General features: G+C 33.4%; 1 protein-coding gene across 1 annotated transcript in view; it reads left to right on the forward strand.

Annotated features, from left to right (window-relative positions):
• The window catches only part of LOC132717647 (uncharacterized), a 72,210-nt gene extending 59,496 nt beyond the window's left edge, over positions 1-12,714 (forward strand). The window contains exons 15-20 of the mRNA XM_060701165.1: positions 414-556; positions 1,075-1,137; positions 3,039-3,055; positions 4,970-5,116; positions 7,785-7,884; positions 8,337-12,714. Coding sequence (XP_060557148.1) covers positions 414-556; positions 1,075-1,137; positions 3,039-3,055; positions 4,970-5,116; positions 7,785-7,884; positions 8,337-8,483 — 617 coding nt within the window. The 3' untranslated portion in view covers positions 8,484-12,714. The remainder of the gene's footprint in view (positions 1-413; positions 557-1,074; positions 1,138-3,038; positions 3,056-4,969; positions 5,117-7,784; positions 7,885-8,336) is intronic.
• The last annotated feature ends 2,327 nt before the right edge of the window (positions 12,715-15,041 follow it).

Consider the following 15,041-nt stretch of genomic DNA (forward strand, 5'->3'; position numbering starts at 1 on the left):
CAAAAAAATGAAAAAAGAGCCTGAGATTAATTGTTTAGGTTTTGTTTTGATTAAGTTTCTAACAAAGCAGCCTGCAACATTCATCCTGAGGCAGTAAAATAAATCATCAATGAGCACTGACATGAAATACTGACTATTCAACACAGTTGTCATACTGGTGGTTTATACTTAAAGTTGGTCTCCATTTGGTTTAAATTAAAAAATATTATACCTCAAGAAAGACAAATTCTTTAATATGAAAAAGATATCTTTTTGGTTCTGCTTTTAAGCTCCTTTCAGATGTATGCATCAGTAAACCTAAATCTTAAAAGTTGCCATGTTATCAATTAAGATGAAATAATTGTTTGTAGTGCCCTTTGCACAAGGTAGACTTTATTTCCTATATTGTTAATTTTTGCTGTCCTTTTACGTAGGTTTGCTGATAGAAGGTGGTGTATCAAGACAGGCCTATGGTGGTACAAAGATTCAGGATTCATTGAATATATCATTGTTAGAGAATAAATACCAGTTTTGTTCATTTGTTGAGAAACTTCTTGTTCGCTATATATGTGAACAGGTATGTTTATTAGACTATGTATAAGTAATTTATATTATTTCAGATTTAGAGAAAAAATTAACTTGATAAAAATGTTTTCTGAAAAAGGAATTTACTAAAAAATGCAGATTACCGTACAATGTGCTAATCTTTGTATATATATCAAATTAATCTATGCACAGCTTTTAATTATGATTTTACAGCTGTTAGTTAGATTTCTTTTAGGAAATTAAGAAAATCAATAAGGCTAGCTTATGGAAGTCGGTGTTCTGTCTCAGTATTTACTTATGCCGGAACATTATGCACAAAGTAGCAGGTAGACTCTTACTCCACCATTAAACATGGGCAGCCAACATCTGTGTTGGTGTATAGCTTGTAAGTCCAACCAAAGAAAAAAGTGTCAGTCATGAATCAAATAATCAATAGTAAAGAATCTGTCTTATATATCTATAAGAAATTTGCTTGCATTTGCAGCATTCAACAAAATTTCTAACACGAAAAAGTTCCAGACAGTTGATTTAGATTATTTTTATTTACAGGCATGCTATGTAACAAGTAACTATGAAGAAACTAAGAAGAAATGTGATTCTGATTCTGACAATGCTGAAAAAATAACAAATCAGAAAAAAAAAAAATGTGATTAAAAAAAGAAAAAAAGCTATAAAAAATTAGAAAATTAAATATAAAAAAATAAAAAATTAAAAAAAAAAAAATCGACTGACAGATAAAAATATTATGCAAAAGTAAAGTAACGGGGTTGTTGATTGTTGAATTGCCGAGTTTGAACTACCAGAGGGGGCTTATCAGTAAGTTGTCTTTTACATACATTACTTTAATGATAGTGTTTTTGTTTTGAATTTTATTCAATACGCTAATTTTAAGAACTTGTTTTGCTAATGGTAAATAAGTATAATTGTTGTAGATCTGATGTTAAATAGTGTAAATATGTAAAATGGTAATCCATAGATGTAGATAATGATTTGTTAACATGAGAGATGAAGGTGTTATTTTTTGCTCACCTGACCACGATGTGGTCAAGGTGAGGTATAGTGATGGAGCTATGTCCGGCGTCCATCGTCGTGCATCGTTCGTCGTCAACAATTGGGTTGTTAACAGTCTAGTAGTCACAGTTTTGATTGGATCATTGTCAAACTTTGTCAGAATGTTTGTCTCAATGAAATACAGATCGAGTTTGAAGATGGGTCATCTCTGGTCAAAAACTAGGTCACAGAAGCTAAAAATAGAAAAAGGTTGTTAACACTCTACTGGCTGCAGTTTTGATCCAAATATTCTTGAAATTTGTCAGGAAGGTTGTTTAAATGATTTCTAGGTCAAGTTCGAAGATGGGTCATCTCCGGTCAAAAACTAGGTCACAGGAGCTAAAAATAGAAAAAGCTTAACACTCTAGTGGCTGCAGTTTTGATCCAAATATTCAGAAAATTTGTCAGGAAGGTTGTTTTAATGATTTCTAGGTCAAGTTCGAAGATGGGTTGTCTCTGATCCAAATATTCTGGAAATTTATCAGGAAGGTTGTTTTGATGATTTCCAGGTCAAGTTCGAAGATGGGTCATCTCTGGTCAAAAGCTAGGTCACAGGAGCTAAAAATAGAAAAAGTTTGTTTACACTCTAGTGGCTGCAGTTTTGATCCAAATATCCTGGAAATTTGTCAGAAAGATTGTTTTGATAATATCTAGGTCAGATTTGAAGATGGGTCGTCTCCGGTCAAAAACTAGGTCACAGGAGCTAAAAATAGAAAAAGCTTGTTAACACTCTACTGGCTGCAGTTTTGATCCAAATATTCTGGAAATTTGTCAGGAAGGTTGTTTTGATGATTTCTAGATCAAGTTTAAAGATGGGTCATCTCCGGTCAAAAAGCTAGGTCACTGGAGCTAAAAATAGAAAAAGCTTGTTAATACTCTACTGGCTGCAGTTTTGATCCAAATATTCTGGAAATTTATCAGGAAGGTTGTTTTGATGATTTCCAGGTCAAGTTCGAAGATGGGTCATCTCTGGTCAAAAGCTAGGTCACAGGAGCTAAAAATAGAAAAAGTTTGTTAACACTCTAGTGGCTGCAGTTTTGATCCAAATATCCTGGAAATTTCTCAGAAAGGTTGTTTTGATAATTTCTAGGTCAAATTTGAAGATGGGTTATCTCCGGTCAAAAACTAGGTCACAGGAGCTAAAAAAATAGAAAAAGCTTGTTAACACTCTAGTGGCTGCAGTTTTGATTCAAATGTTCTGGAAATTTGTCAGAAAGGTTGTTTTGATGATTTCTAGGTCAAGTTTGAATATGGGTCGTCTCCAGTCAAAAATTAGGTCACATTGCCCAAATATGGAAAACCTTTTTAAAGCTGCATGCCTCCAGATGAGCGAAAATATTTCAATAAAAACAAATTTGAGAAAAATGTACTAAGATTTTAGGAAAAGTAAAAATGCTCAAGATTCAAGTAATAATTTACATGTTATGTGCAATTAATGACTGATTTTTCAGTATGATTTCTAGATCAAGTTAAAAGATAGGTCATTTACGGTCAAAAACTAGGTCACAGGAGCTAAAAATAGATAAAGCTTGTTAACACTCTACTGGCTGCAGTTTTGATTCAAATGTTCTGGAAATTTGTCAGAAAGGTTGTTTTGATGATTTCTAGGTCAAGTTTGAAGATGGGTCATATCCCGTCAAAAACTAGGTCACAGGAGCTAAAAATAGAAAAAGCTTGTGAACACTCTAGTGGCTGCAGTTTTGATACAAATATTCTGGAAATTTGTCAGGAAGGTTGTTTTGATGATTTCTAGGTCAAGTTCGAAGATAGGTCATCTCAGGTAAAAAACTAGGTCACAGGAGCTAAAAATAGAAAAAAGCTTGTTAACACTCTAGTGGCTGCAGTTTTGATCCAAATATTCTTGAAATTTGTCAGGAAGGTTGTTTTGATGATTTCTAGGTCAAGTTCGAAGATGGGTTATCTCCGGTCAAAAACTAGGTCACAGGAGCTAAAAATAGAAAAATCTTTATAACACTCTAGTGGCTCCAGTTTTGATCCAAATATTCTGGAAATTTGTCAGAAAGGTTCTTTTGATGATTTCTAGGTCAAGTTTGAATATGGGTCGTCTCCAGTCAAAAATTAGGTCACATTGCCCAAATATGGAAAACCCTTTTAAAGCTGCATGCCTCCAGATGAGCGAAAATATTTCAATAAAAACAAATTTGAGAAAAATGTACTAAGATTTTAGGAAAAGTAAAAATGCTCAAGATTCAAGTAATAATTTACATGTTATGTGCAATTAATGACTGATTTTTCAGTATTTATAATTATATTTCTTCTGCGTTAGTAACGCAGTAAGGGCAATTTTTGCAGATTTTCTCCTCTTTTTCATAATTTACGTGGGCTGTAAGTGCCATTGATAATTTGCAAATTGCTCCCTTTTGGTTATTTCACTAAATATACTTTTAAACACATTTTCAAAATTTTCATGAAAGTTAGCATGAATCTGGAGGCGTGTTGCTTTAACACACTAGAGGTCACATTTTTGACTCAATTGTCATCAAACTTGGCCAAGATGCTTGTCTAAGACATTGCTTGGATGCAGTTGATGGGTCAGGGGAGCGATCCAGGGCCATCATGGCCCTCTTGTTTTATATCATACATGCCATAATGTCCCGGATGTCCTGGAAAGTCCCGGAAATAAGGTGTCTGCCCCGGAGGTGTCCCGGAGATGTTTTATGTCCCAGTAAAAAAAAAAATCTAAAATAATCTACATTAAAGCAAGAAATTTTACATTTTTATATAATTTTATTGTCAAGTTTTTATAAACAAGTCTAGTACGCTAATAACGAACAATTATCCCCTTACAACATTGCAATGGTGACACTAATCCTTTGAATAGTATATCTATGTACCCCTTCCACAAACAATTATCGGCAATAATTTTTATTTACCCCCTGGGGCTTCCTGAGGGAAGGTGTGGTAGACTGTAATTAACAACTGGCCAGTATAAATTTAATCCGCCTGCAGGCAGTTTATTAGTGGTCAAACACCGTGAAAATTACCGCCAAATATGAGGTGATGAAATCTACAAGATTCAGCGAATGTTTCAGGTAAACAACATGGCTAATTGTCCTTACTCAACATAGCTTTATTCTATTCTGTGACTGATTGAATTTACGATGCCTTAATACTTAAAAAAGATAGAAAAACTGATAATAATTATTGACATTTTGTCTTTTGTTTTATGGTGTCATTAAATTTGCAAGTTGTAAATACTGGTAATATAGGCTGTATGCCACTATGTAAATTAAAAAAAAAAATACATTTGCTGATCAATGACCCACCTCCAAATGAAAAGTGTCCCGGAAATGAGTCTAAATATTATGGCATGTATGTGTATATACATTCCAGTATGTTTTAATGAAATAAAATGAAATACATTTTTTTTCAGAAATGTGAAATTGGACTATGGCTGCTTTAAGAGTCCAGAAGGATTTTTCAATACAGACCTGTGGGAGATGGATTATAAGAATATACAAAAACAGATTTATGCTGCAATACAGCAGTGCCCTATGGACTCTAGGAAACAAATGTATAGGTAAGACTACTAAATAACTGCACCAAGTGGAATCAAAGAAATACATGTATAGGTAAAACTGCTAGATAACTGTGCCCTAAGGACTCAAAGAAATACATGTATAGGTAAGACTGCTAGATAACTATGCCCTAATGACTTAAAGAAATACATGTGCCCTATGGACTCAAAGAAATACATGTATAGGTAAGACTGCTAGATAACTGTGCCCTTAGGACTCAAAGAAATACATGTATAGGTAAGACTGCTAGATAACTGTGCCCTAAGGACTCAAAGAAATTTCATGTAAAGGTAAGACTGCTATATAACTGCGCCCTATGGAATCAAAGAAATACATGTATAGGTAAGACTGCTAGATAACTGTGCCCTATGGACTCAAAGAAATACATGTATAGGTAAGACTGCTAGATAACTGTACCCTTATGACTCAAAGAAATACATGTATAGGTAAGACTGCGAGATAACTGTGCCCTAAGGACTCAAAGAAATACATGTATAGGTAAGACTGCTATATAACTGCACCCTATGGACTCAAAGAAATACATGTATAGGTAAGACTGCTAGATAACTGTACCCTTATGACTCAAAGAAATACATGTATAGGTAAGACTGCTAGATAACTGTGCCCTAATGACTTAAAGAAATACATGTATAGGTAAGACTGCTGGATAACTGTGCCCTATGGACTCAAAGAAATACATGTATAGGTTAGACTGCTAGATAACTGTGCCCTTAGGACTCAAAGAAATACATGTATAGGTAAGACTGCTAGATAACTGTGCCCTAAGGACTCAAAGAAATTTCACCCTAAGGACTCAAAGAAATTTCATGTAAAGGTAAGACTGCTATATAACTGCGCCCTATGGAATCAAAGAAATACATGTATAGGTAAGACTGCTAGATAACTGTGCCCTATGGACTCAAAGAAATACATGTATAGGTAAAACTGCTAGATAACTGTGCCCTAAGGACTCAAAGAAATACATGTATAGGTAAGACTGCTAGATAACTATGCCCTAATGACTTAAAGAAATACATGTGCCCTATGGACTCAAAGAAATACATGTATAGGTAAGACTGCTAGATAACTGTGCCCTTAGGACTCAAAGAAATACATGTATAGGTAAGACTGCTAGATAACTGTGCCCTAAGGACTCAAAGAAATTTCATGTAAAGGTAAGACTGCTATATAACTGCGCCCTATGGAATCAAAGAAATACATGTATAGGTAAGACTGCTAGATAACTGTGCCCTATGGACTCAAAGAAATGCATGTATAGGTAAGACTGCTAGATAACTGTGCCCTTATGACTCAAAGAAATACATGTATAGGTAAGACTGCGAGATAACTGTGCCCTAAGGACTCAAAGAAATTAACATGTATAGGTAAGACTGCTATATAACTGCACCCTATGGACTCAAAGAAATACATGTATAGGTAAGACTGCTAGATAACTGTACCCTTATGACTCAAAGAAATACATGTATAGGTAAGACTGCTAGATAACTGTGCCCTAATGACTTAAAGAAATACATGTATTGGTAAGACTGCTAAATAAATGCGCCAAGTGGAATCAAAGAATTACATGTATAGGTTTGACTGCTAGATTACTGTGCCCATGGACTCAAAGAAATACATGTATAGGTAAGACTGCTAGATAACTGTGCCCTAAGGACTCAAAGAAATTTCACCCTAAAGGACTCAAAGAAATTTCATGTAAAGGTAAGACTGCTATATAACTGCGCCCTATGGAATCAAAGAAATACATGTATAGGTAAGACTGCTAAATAACTGTGCCCTATGGACTCAAAGAAATGCATGTTTAGGTAAGATTGCTAGATTACTGTGCACTATGGCCTCAAATAAATACAGGTATAGGTAAGACTGCTAGATAGCTGTGCCCTATGGACTAAAAGAAATACATGTATAGGTTTGACTGCTAGACCACTGTGCCCTATGGACTCAAAGAAATACATGTATAGGTAAGACTGCTAGATTACTGTGCCCTATGGACTCAAAGAAATACATGTATAGGTTTGACTTCTAGATTACTGTGCCCTATGGACTTAAAGAAATACATGTATAGGTTTGACTGCTAGTTTACTGTGCCAGAGAAATTAATGTATAGGTAAGACTGCTAGATTACTGTGCCCTATGGACTAAAGGTAAGACTGCTAGATGATAAATGTACCCTATGGACACAAATGTATAGAAAAGACTGCAAAATAACTGTGCCCTGTAGACACAAGGTAATTACTGTTTCATTAAGACTGCTCCATGGGAGTGCCCTTTGGACTTGAAGGAAACAAGTATGAGAAAAACTGCAATACAAATTTCCCTATGGACTCTTTATAAAGCAATTATATAGGTAAGACTGCTATATAAATGTTCCATGGCCTCTAGGAAGAAAAGTTCTTGCATATCACTATAATGTGACTGCAGTTTCTGTTGGTTTCACCAATGCTAGAAATAGTATCTGGCATGGAGGGTGCCATATGAGTTACATGTTCCAAAATGACATCATTTTGTTAGGTATGCTTGTTTTCAAGGAAATTCAAATGGGAACAAATGAAATATGATGAAAAAATTGAATTGCTTTTAGATTAATTTAAGGCCTTATATAATTTGTTTTAAACTAGATGTGTATAAAACACAATAAATGTATTTCAGATCAATATACTTGAGTGGTGGGGTAACAACAATTCCAGGATTTGCAGAACGTTTACAAGAAGAAATGAGAAAATTGGCGCCACCAGCAGCCGTAGTTGAGGTAAGGAATTTAATCCATTTATATCAAAATAATTATAAAACATTCAAAGTTCTTTGTAATTGCTTCAAAATTCAAAATTCTTGAAATGTTATTCATTTTACAGGTTGATATTCATGAAATTCATACCTCAAGGTTATTTTTTAAAAGCAATATAGAATAATAAATAAATGACAACTAAAAGTAAAGTAGCATGATAAATTGCTTTAGGCCTCTCTGTATTTTGAAAGAAATGTGTTTTGCCTCAAAATGTTTTGAAAGTTTGACTGCCAATGACTTTACACTTACAGTGTTTGTAAAAGTCTGTTTTGCTAGAGTCAACTCGAAGGCTCATTTTAACAATTTTTTCCTCTGTTAGAATAACGATTTACTTTTATTTTGTTATTTCTTGTTAGCTTTATTATCAGATGTATTTGCTGTTTTCATATTATTATTTTCTTTCTTTCCTTCGTCAGGTTCATGCATCACCACAACGGTACCACTCGGCATATATTGGAGCCTGCGCTGTCGCCTCGATGGATGTGTTTGAAATGAGCTGTGTCTCTGCTGATGAATGGAAGAAAATGGGGGTGAAAGCTTGCAAGAAATGGGGAACTGGTTGATCATGTGACTTTGGAATTTGTTGTTACTATATATAGATTCATTGACAAAAAAAAAACCTCAGATATGTACAGGCGGACAGATACGTAAAATATTCCTCTCAACAGAAGTATAGATGTATTATGATAATACAGTCATTAGTGGATTCTATAGAATCTGTATACTTACACCATTTCAGGCATCCTGTATACACCATTTCAGGCATACTGTATACACCATTTCAGGCATCCTGTATACACCATTTCAGGCATCCTGTATACACCATTTCAGGCATCCTGTATACACCATTTCAGGCATCCTGTATCTATTTGGAAAGCAGATAATAGACAAGGTTATTTTGTTGCTCCGGGTCATACTGAAGCTTATTAGATGCATATAAGACATGGAAAGTGGTAAACTATGTTGGATATTTTGAGCTTAACACCAGCTAAAAGATGCTTGAGAGATAGCTTTTGCTTCAGTGTTCAAATGTTCACTCAGAAGTTTCTAGAATAGTACATAAAGTTTAGGATTCAGTTTTAATGATACGGGCATTCACTTGAAGTTTTACTTTATTAACATTCCCATCATGTAATTAACTCTAAAGGTTGTGGCAATATTAAAACATTCATTTATTTGGCTTGATTATTTTTTAAAATATTAACATAGGTTTCCTACTATTGTCATATATTGCCAATGCTGGCATTTTTCTTCTGTATTTAGTTGCTTGCTCTTGGAGGTTGTATTGCCTTATGGGTAATAAATGTTAATGAAAGTGCCAAATTTAGACATAAGTTTGTTCTCCACCATTTTCTTTGTTTAATTATAAAACTTGATTTATTACATGAATGTTGTAATACAAGAATTGGTAACAAAAGAATTGTTAACCAACCATTGCTAATAAAGAAATATAGCCAGGTTAAATATACATTATATATCCATATTATGTGTATAGATTTAAATTGTCATGTATAAATGGGTAGAAAAGAGGTAGATTGCTTCTTGTTGCTAATATGATAATGGACAAGAAAAAGTAGAAAATCATTCACCTAATTATTTCATTTTACTTTCAAGAAAATTGCAAAACCTGCTTATTTCTTTGTATAATGACTTTGAAAAAATAAACACAACTAATTGTTTTGTAAATTTAATTGGCTTTTGTTTGTTGATTGATTGTTTACTAGATTGAAATATTCTTTACCAATACTGAGATATCATTACATAACTTACATTCCAGAATATTATAACTTTCATTATGCATACAATCATGTATATATTTATATGTATTTTATGCTGATAGCTTTACACATATGTATGTATATTTCTGTGATAGATAACACATTTATTTATATTTGGAACTTTGCATATGTTTTTTTTTTACATATATTCCACTTGCATTCCTTCCAGAAAGGTGTTGTAGTTTTGACAATTCTTTAAGAATTCATTCAGCAATAGGTTTGTTGTTGTTGTGATTATAGTTTGAATATATGTTGGTATATGTCAGTTTGTACTTTTTACATGATTTTTCTTTTCTATGCTATAGTAAGCATAAAGCTAAAAGAAATAAAAAATATTCTTGAATATTTTGGTTTAGCTCCGGTTTCACAGTCAAAGTTAGGGCAATAACCTTACCAATGGGGCCTAGATTTTATATCTATTCATACCTTTGTTTACACAATTACACAACTGAATGATAATTTTCTCACTTAACTCGATCAGTCTCTGTGGAGAAAATTTGTTTGACATAAACCATATAGTCATGGCAAAACAATTGCATTGTCTTCTACTTGAGCATGGAAATTCAAGAAAGCTACAGAGTTGACATGGACTGGCTGAGATATTCTACTGGGGGTGGGCTGATATTTTACTGGTGGCAGGCTGATATTTAATTGGGGCCTGGATTATATTCTGTTGAGGGCAGGCTGATATTGAACTGGGGCTGGGATCATATTCTACTGGTAGCAGGCTGATATTTAACTGGTATTGGGATGATATTTTACTGGGGGCAGTTTGATATTTAACTTGGGCTGGCTGATATTAAACTGGGGGTTGGATGTTATTTAACTTGGGCGGGATGATATTTAACTGAAGATTGTTTAATGATAAAGAAATACTTAAGATCTCTTTATACCTTACCTGGACCACAATAAAACATTCGGTTTATATTTGTTTTAGATTTTATTTAGGTAAACGATTTATGAAATATCATGCATTCCATATCATAGATCTGTTATTTTATTGTAATATACATGATTGCATATCAGATATACTGGATGTTAAATGTTGTGGAATTATGTTGTGATTTAGAAAGTAAAAGGTCTTATATTTATAAGTCTTATCATTTTATTTGAATAAAACATAGTACAGTTTTGTTTAAAATTGGCAAGTGACTCTTATTTTAAAATTAATACAATCAAACAATTCACTTAAACATAACTATTAAGACTGCTGTTTAAAAGAAATATATAGTGTTTTTTCTAAATAGGTAGCTTTGTTCACAGGTTGAATTTCATTGCTTTTTTTCACATGTTAAAAAAAAGCATAATTTTAACAATTATGCTGAACTTTTAAATAAAGTCATGGTTGTAATAGACAGGGGATCTCTGTTCACAGGTGTTCCTAGTGACAATTTTCATAGTACATGTATTTCCAAGTATCAGATCATTCCCATCATTATAATTATCATAAACTATTTTTTAAATTTCTTTGAACCTTTAAATTTCTTGTTCAAAGGTAATTATGTTGTGATTTTAAAACATGCCATAATAAACTTGTTTCATATCTGTTTGATTTTCAGTAAGATATTACATTTTTATGATGTGCATAATGTTTATAGTTCTTGCCATGAAATATTTCCAGGTTGTGAAGTAGCATATTATTGAATTTTTCAATTATCATATTTTCGTATAATATAATATGACCTTTGTGCAGTAACAGGTTAACTCCTAATGTATTATATAAGCAGTTAACCTATTACTTCGCTAAGGTGGTGATAATGTATACAGTTTACATTCCTAACATATTGAAATAAATCAAGACATATCATTATTTGGAGGAAAATAACAAAGATATGAGCCGCGTCACGACAAAACCAACATAATGGGTTTGCAACCAGCATAGATCCAGACCAGCCTGTGCATTCGCACAGTCTGATCAGGATCCATGCTGTTCGCATACCAACTCTATTACAAGTAAAGAAACTGATAGCAAACAGCATGGATCCAGACCAGCCTGCGTATCCGCGCAGTCTGATCAGGATCCATGCTGGTCGCAAACGCACTATGTTGTTTTTGTCATGGTGCGGCTCATATGTTGTTTCTTTCTAATATTAAAGTGTTGTGAAAGTTCAGTGTAATCAGTATGATTATAACGTAATGCTGTTGTTTTTTATGTGACAATTTTTCAACATCTCTTAGTTTAGCTTTAGCTTGCAGCATAATTGAATGTTTAAAACTCAAAAGTTAGATTCCTTTAAATTAAGATATTATGAATACATTTCAGACAGGCTTTACCTAGATGTTGCCGACCAATGCTTGGCTCCTGCATGTTATAAACCAAAGTGTAAATTTCTTGTTATGACTGACTTGACTTGTTATTTTTGTTCATGACTGGTTTTATGGTATTTGGTGGTATTTTGTGTTGGTCTTCTTAATGTCTGGATACAGTAATGTTACTGGCATTGGAAGATGAAGTTCCATTAATCAATTTTGCTTGAAATGTAAACTAATTTGTATTTTTTAACTGTGGACTTACAACACTAGTGAAGAACAACAACAAAAACAATAATGTCTAATGCAACTTTTACAATGTACTTCTATTATGTTTCAATGATTATGACACAGGAAGCTTGTAAATATATAAACTATTAAGTATTACTTTATGCTGTTAACGAAAGAAAAAAACTCAAGTATCTGTATATGAACTGTTGTAAAATTTGCCATAATTTTCAATTTCAAGTTTTGTTTGTATAAATCTTTTTTCATAATAATTTTTTATTATCCCAACTTTTAGTAATAAAATGCTGCTTTGAAGAACTTCATGTAGAGCATACCTGCCCAGTTTTTGAGCTATGCATTAGTTTGTGGTATATGCAATGTTCTATTGTCAGCAATAATTGTTTTTGAAGATTTAGCTTTAGTTAGTGAAAGAAACTTTTTATTGTTTCTGGGGCCTATAATTGTTGTTAAATACTTGTATTTTAGTTTGCATCATGTAAATTAACCATGTTAATATATAATAAAAAATAGAAACAGGTTTCATGTGTAATGTTTTTGTCTTACAATCACATCTTTATATTATTTTATGCCCCCCCCCCCCCCAAAGGGAGAGCATATATTCCCAACCTTGTCCATCAGACTAGTAAATCAAAGCACAGAAGGCGCTGAATTTGTTTGGGTCTCAGAATGTCAAAAAGGTGAAGGTTGTGAGATTTTAAACCAATTTGTTTTTGTATAGTGGCGGCGTGTGCCACCAGTTAAGTGCTTTCCAGCGTTTTAATTGTAGTTAATTGGCTTTAAGACTAATTGCAACACTAATATTCAATTCAATGTTTATTTGACTTAAACAATTTGAAATTCCGGGATTTGAACTCCAGACCCCTCGGCCACGGTGAAGTTATATGTAAAAGGCCTGAAGAAAACCATATTCTAAATTAGGGTTTGTAACCCTTATTATTTCGACGCTAACTGTTGTTTAACACAGATGTTAATAATCATGGAGCTTATTATAAGCATGTACGTCTATAAAGGATAAAACAATATTAGAAATCTTCGACCATTCGGGAATTATTTTGCTTGAAAATTAATGCGCCTGTCATTTGACCATCTTACGCAGTGATCTCCCCTGATTTTTTTTTTCGGCGTTTATAGCATATAAAGGGAAGTAACCGCTTCAAAAAAGCGGCCTACTTTCGGCATTTGCAATTAACAGCATCAGACTCTGAAATTTCGCTACCATTATTTGTTTGGTTTTACGACCCAAACAAATAATCAAAGCACTGAATGTACTGATGGGGAGGCTATGAGAGAATGTTTCAGACTTACAGTTTCTTTTCTTTTTCCTTAAAATGTGCTACCAAAATAAAAAGATATGCACATTGCGCTATTTATCCTTACTGTTGTGTTCAACCATTCATATATATGGTTAATGTGGTTGACTATTCATTTTGTTAATATTCCAGAACATTTCATTGAGGTCTACATTCGGACTGTTAATCATGCAAATTTTGAAAAACCTAAACTGTCAATAATAAATGACATACCAGCAAGTATGACGACTGTTCATTATCAGATAACAATAACATTTTACAACTGACGGTCCCTTATCAAAATATTCTAGGACTGTTCATCATAAATACTTTATGTCATTTTAATATTATTGAATGATTATAACAACTGCAAGTGATGCAACATTTTTATTGAACATAAAAATAATACACATTTAGATGTACCATAATTGAGATCAATAAGATACTGTCTTGTGATGAGTATTAATATTCATGCTATACGGACAGAAGGTTGTCTTCTCCAGAAGCAAATCTCGAATAAAACCACGTTTCAGAATATTATTCCCATTTCATTACTGACGGCGTCGGATAATATTAAAGCTAAATATTTCTTGAAAAAATACATATCTGCAAAGCTTATTCAATACTGAATCAACCTAAGTGAAACTTGATCAGGAAGTTATATCTTCTTTTTTTACCACCAACACTCAACCAACTTATGGTAGTTCAATCGATAGATTCTACGTGTATTTTTAAACCTCACTAACTTGAAATATATACTGCGGAAAATCTGTTGTTAACAGGGTGTGCGGTTATTACGTAGGGTTTTCCCTGTCGACCATTTCCCGCAAATAGATGAGAACGTCGAAGCCGTCAGTGCTATGAATGGTGTTATAAATGGCGTGTTTGGAAGTTTTTGTTGAAACTTCTCCAAATCCCTCCAGAGGCGTGCACGTCGCGGAGAAGGCACTCGGAAGGTCATAGTCAAGTCATCATAAGTACCAGAGATGATTGGTTGACCTGTCGTGACTTACTCTGGAGGTTTGGCGCTAATAGATGCCGTTTTTGTTGTCGTCAGTCAGAAAGTTGATGCCTTGACGGTATTGTCGTCTCCTTTACCACCAAAGAACGAAAAATGGGCTTCCAGGAAGAATCAGCTTGAAAAAGACGTCCCAGATGCTATAATCTCGGACATATGGTTATTCCGGCGCCGAGTATAAATAAACTTAAAACACACACACTTTTGTTGAAAACAAAACAAAAAAAACAACAACACATTTTCTGTAGTAATTTTTCAAGTGTTGTAAAATGAATAAGAAATACCTCTTATGCCGCCGATTATCTTTAGAACACAAACACATAAGTTCTTTTTTTTTTTATTTTTCAAATAAACATTAATCACTTCAGCGCGCGCAAATATCGTTTTCAAATTAAAGTTTCGTAAGATATGTTAATGACTTCCCGATGCTCGACTGTAAGTAATTTGTATATGTATGCGTTTTTTTTTGTTGTTTTTTTGTTGTTGTTTTTTTTGTTTTTTAATTAAAGCTTCTTATTCTTTAATATTTTTTATGTA

Source organism: Ruditapes philippinarum, unplaced genomic scaffold (genome assembly GCF_026571515.1).
Source record: "Ruditapes philippinarum isolate M1 unplaced genomic scaffold, ASM2657151v2 ctg282_1_1_1_1, whole genome shotgun sequence".
Taxonomy (NCBI): Eukaryota; Metazoa; Mollusca; class Bivalvia; order Venerida; family Veneridae; genus Ruditapes; species Ruditapes philippinarum.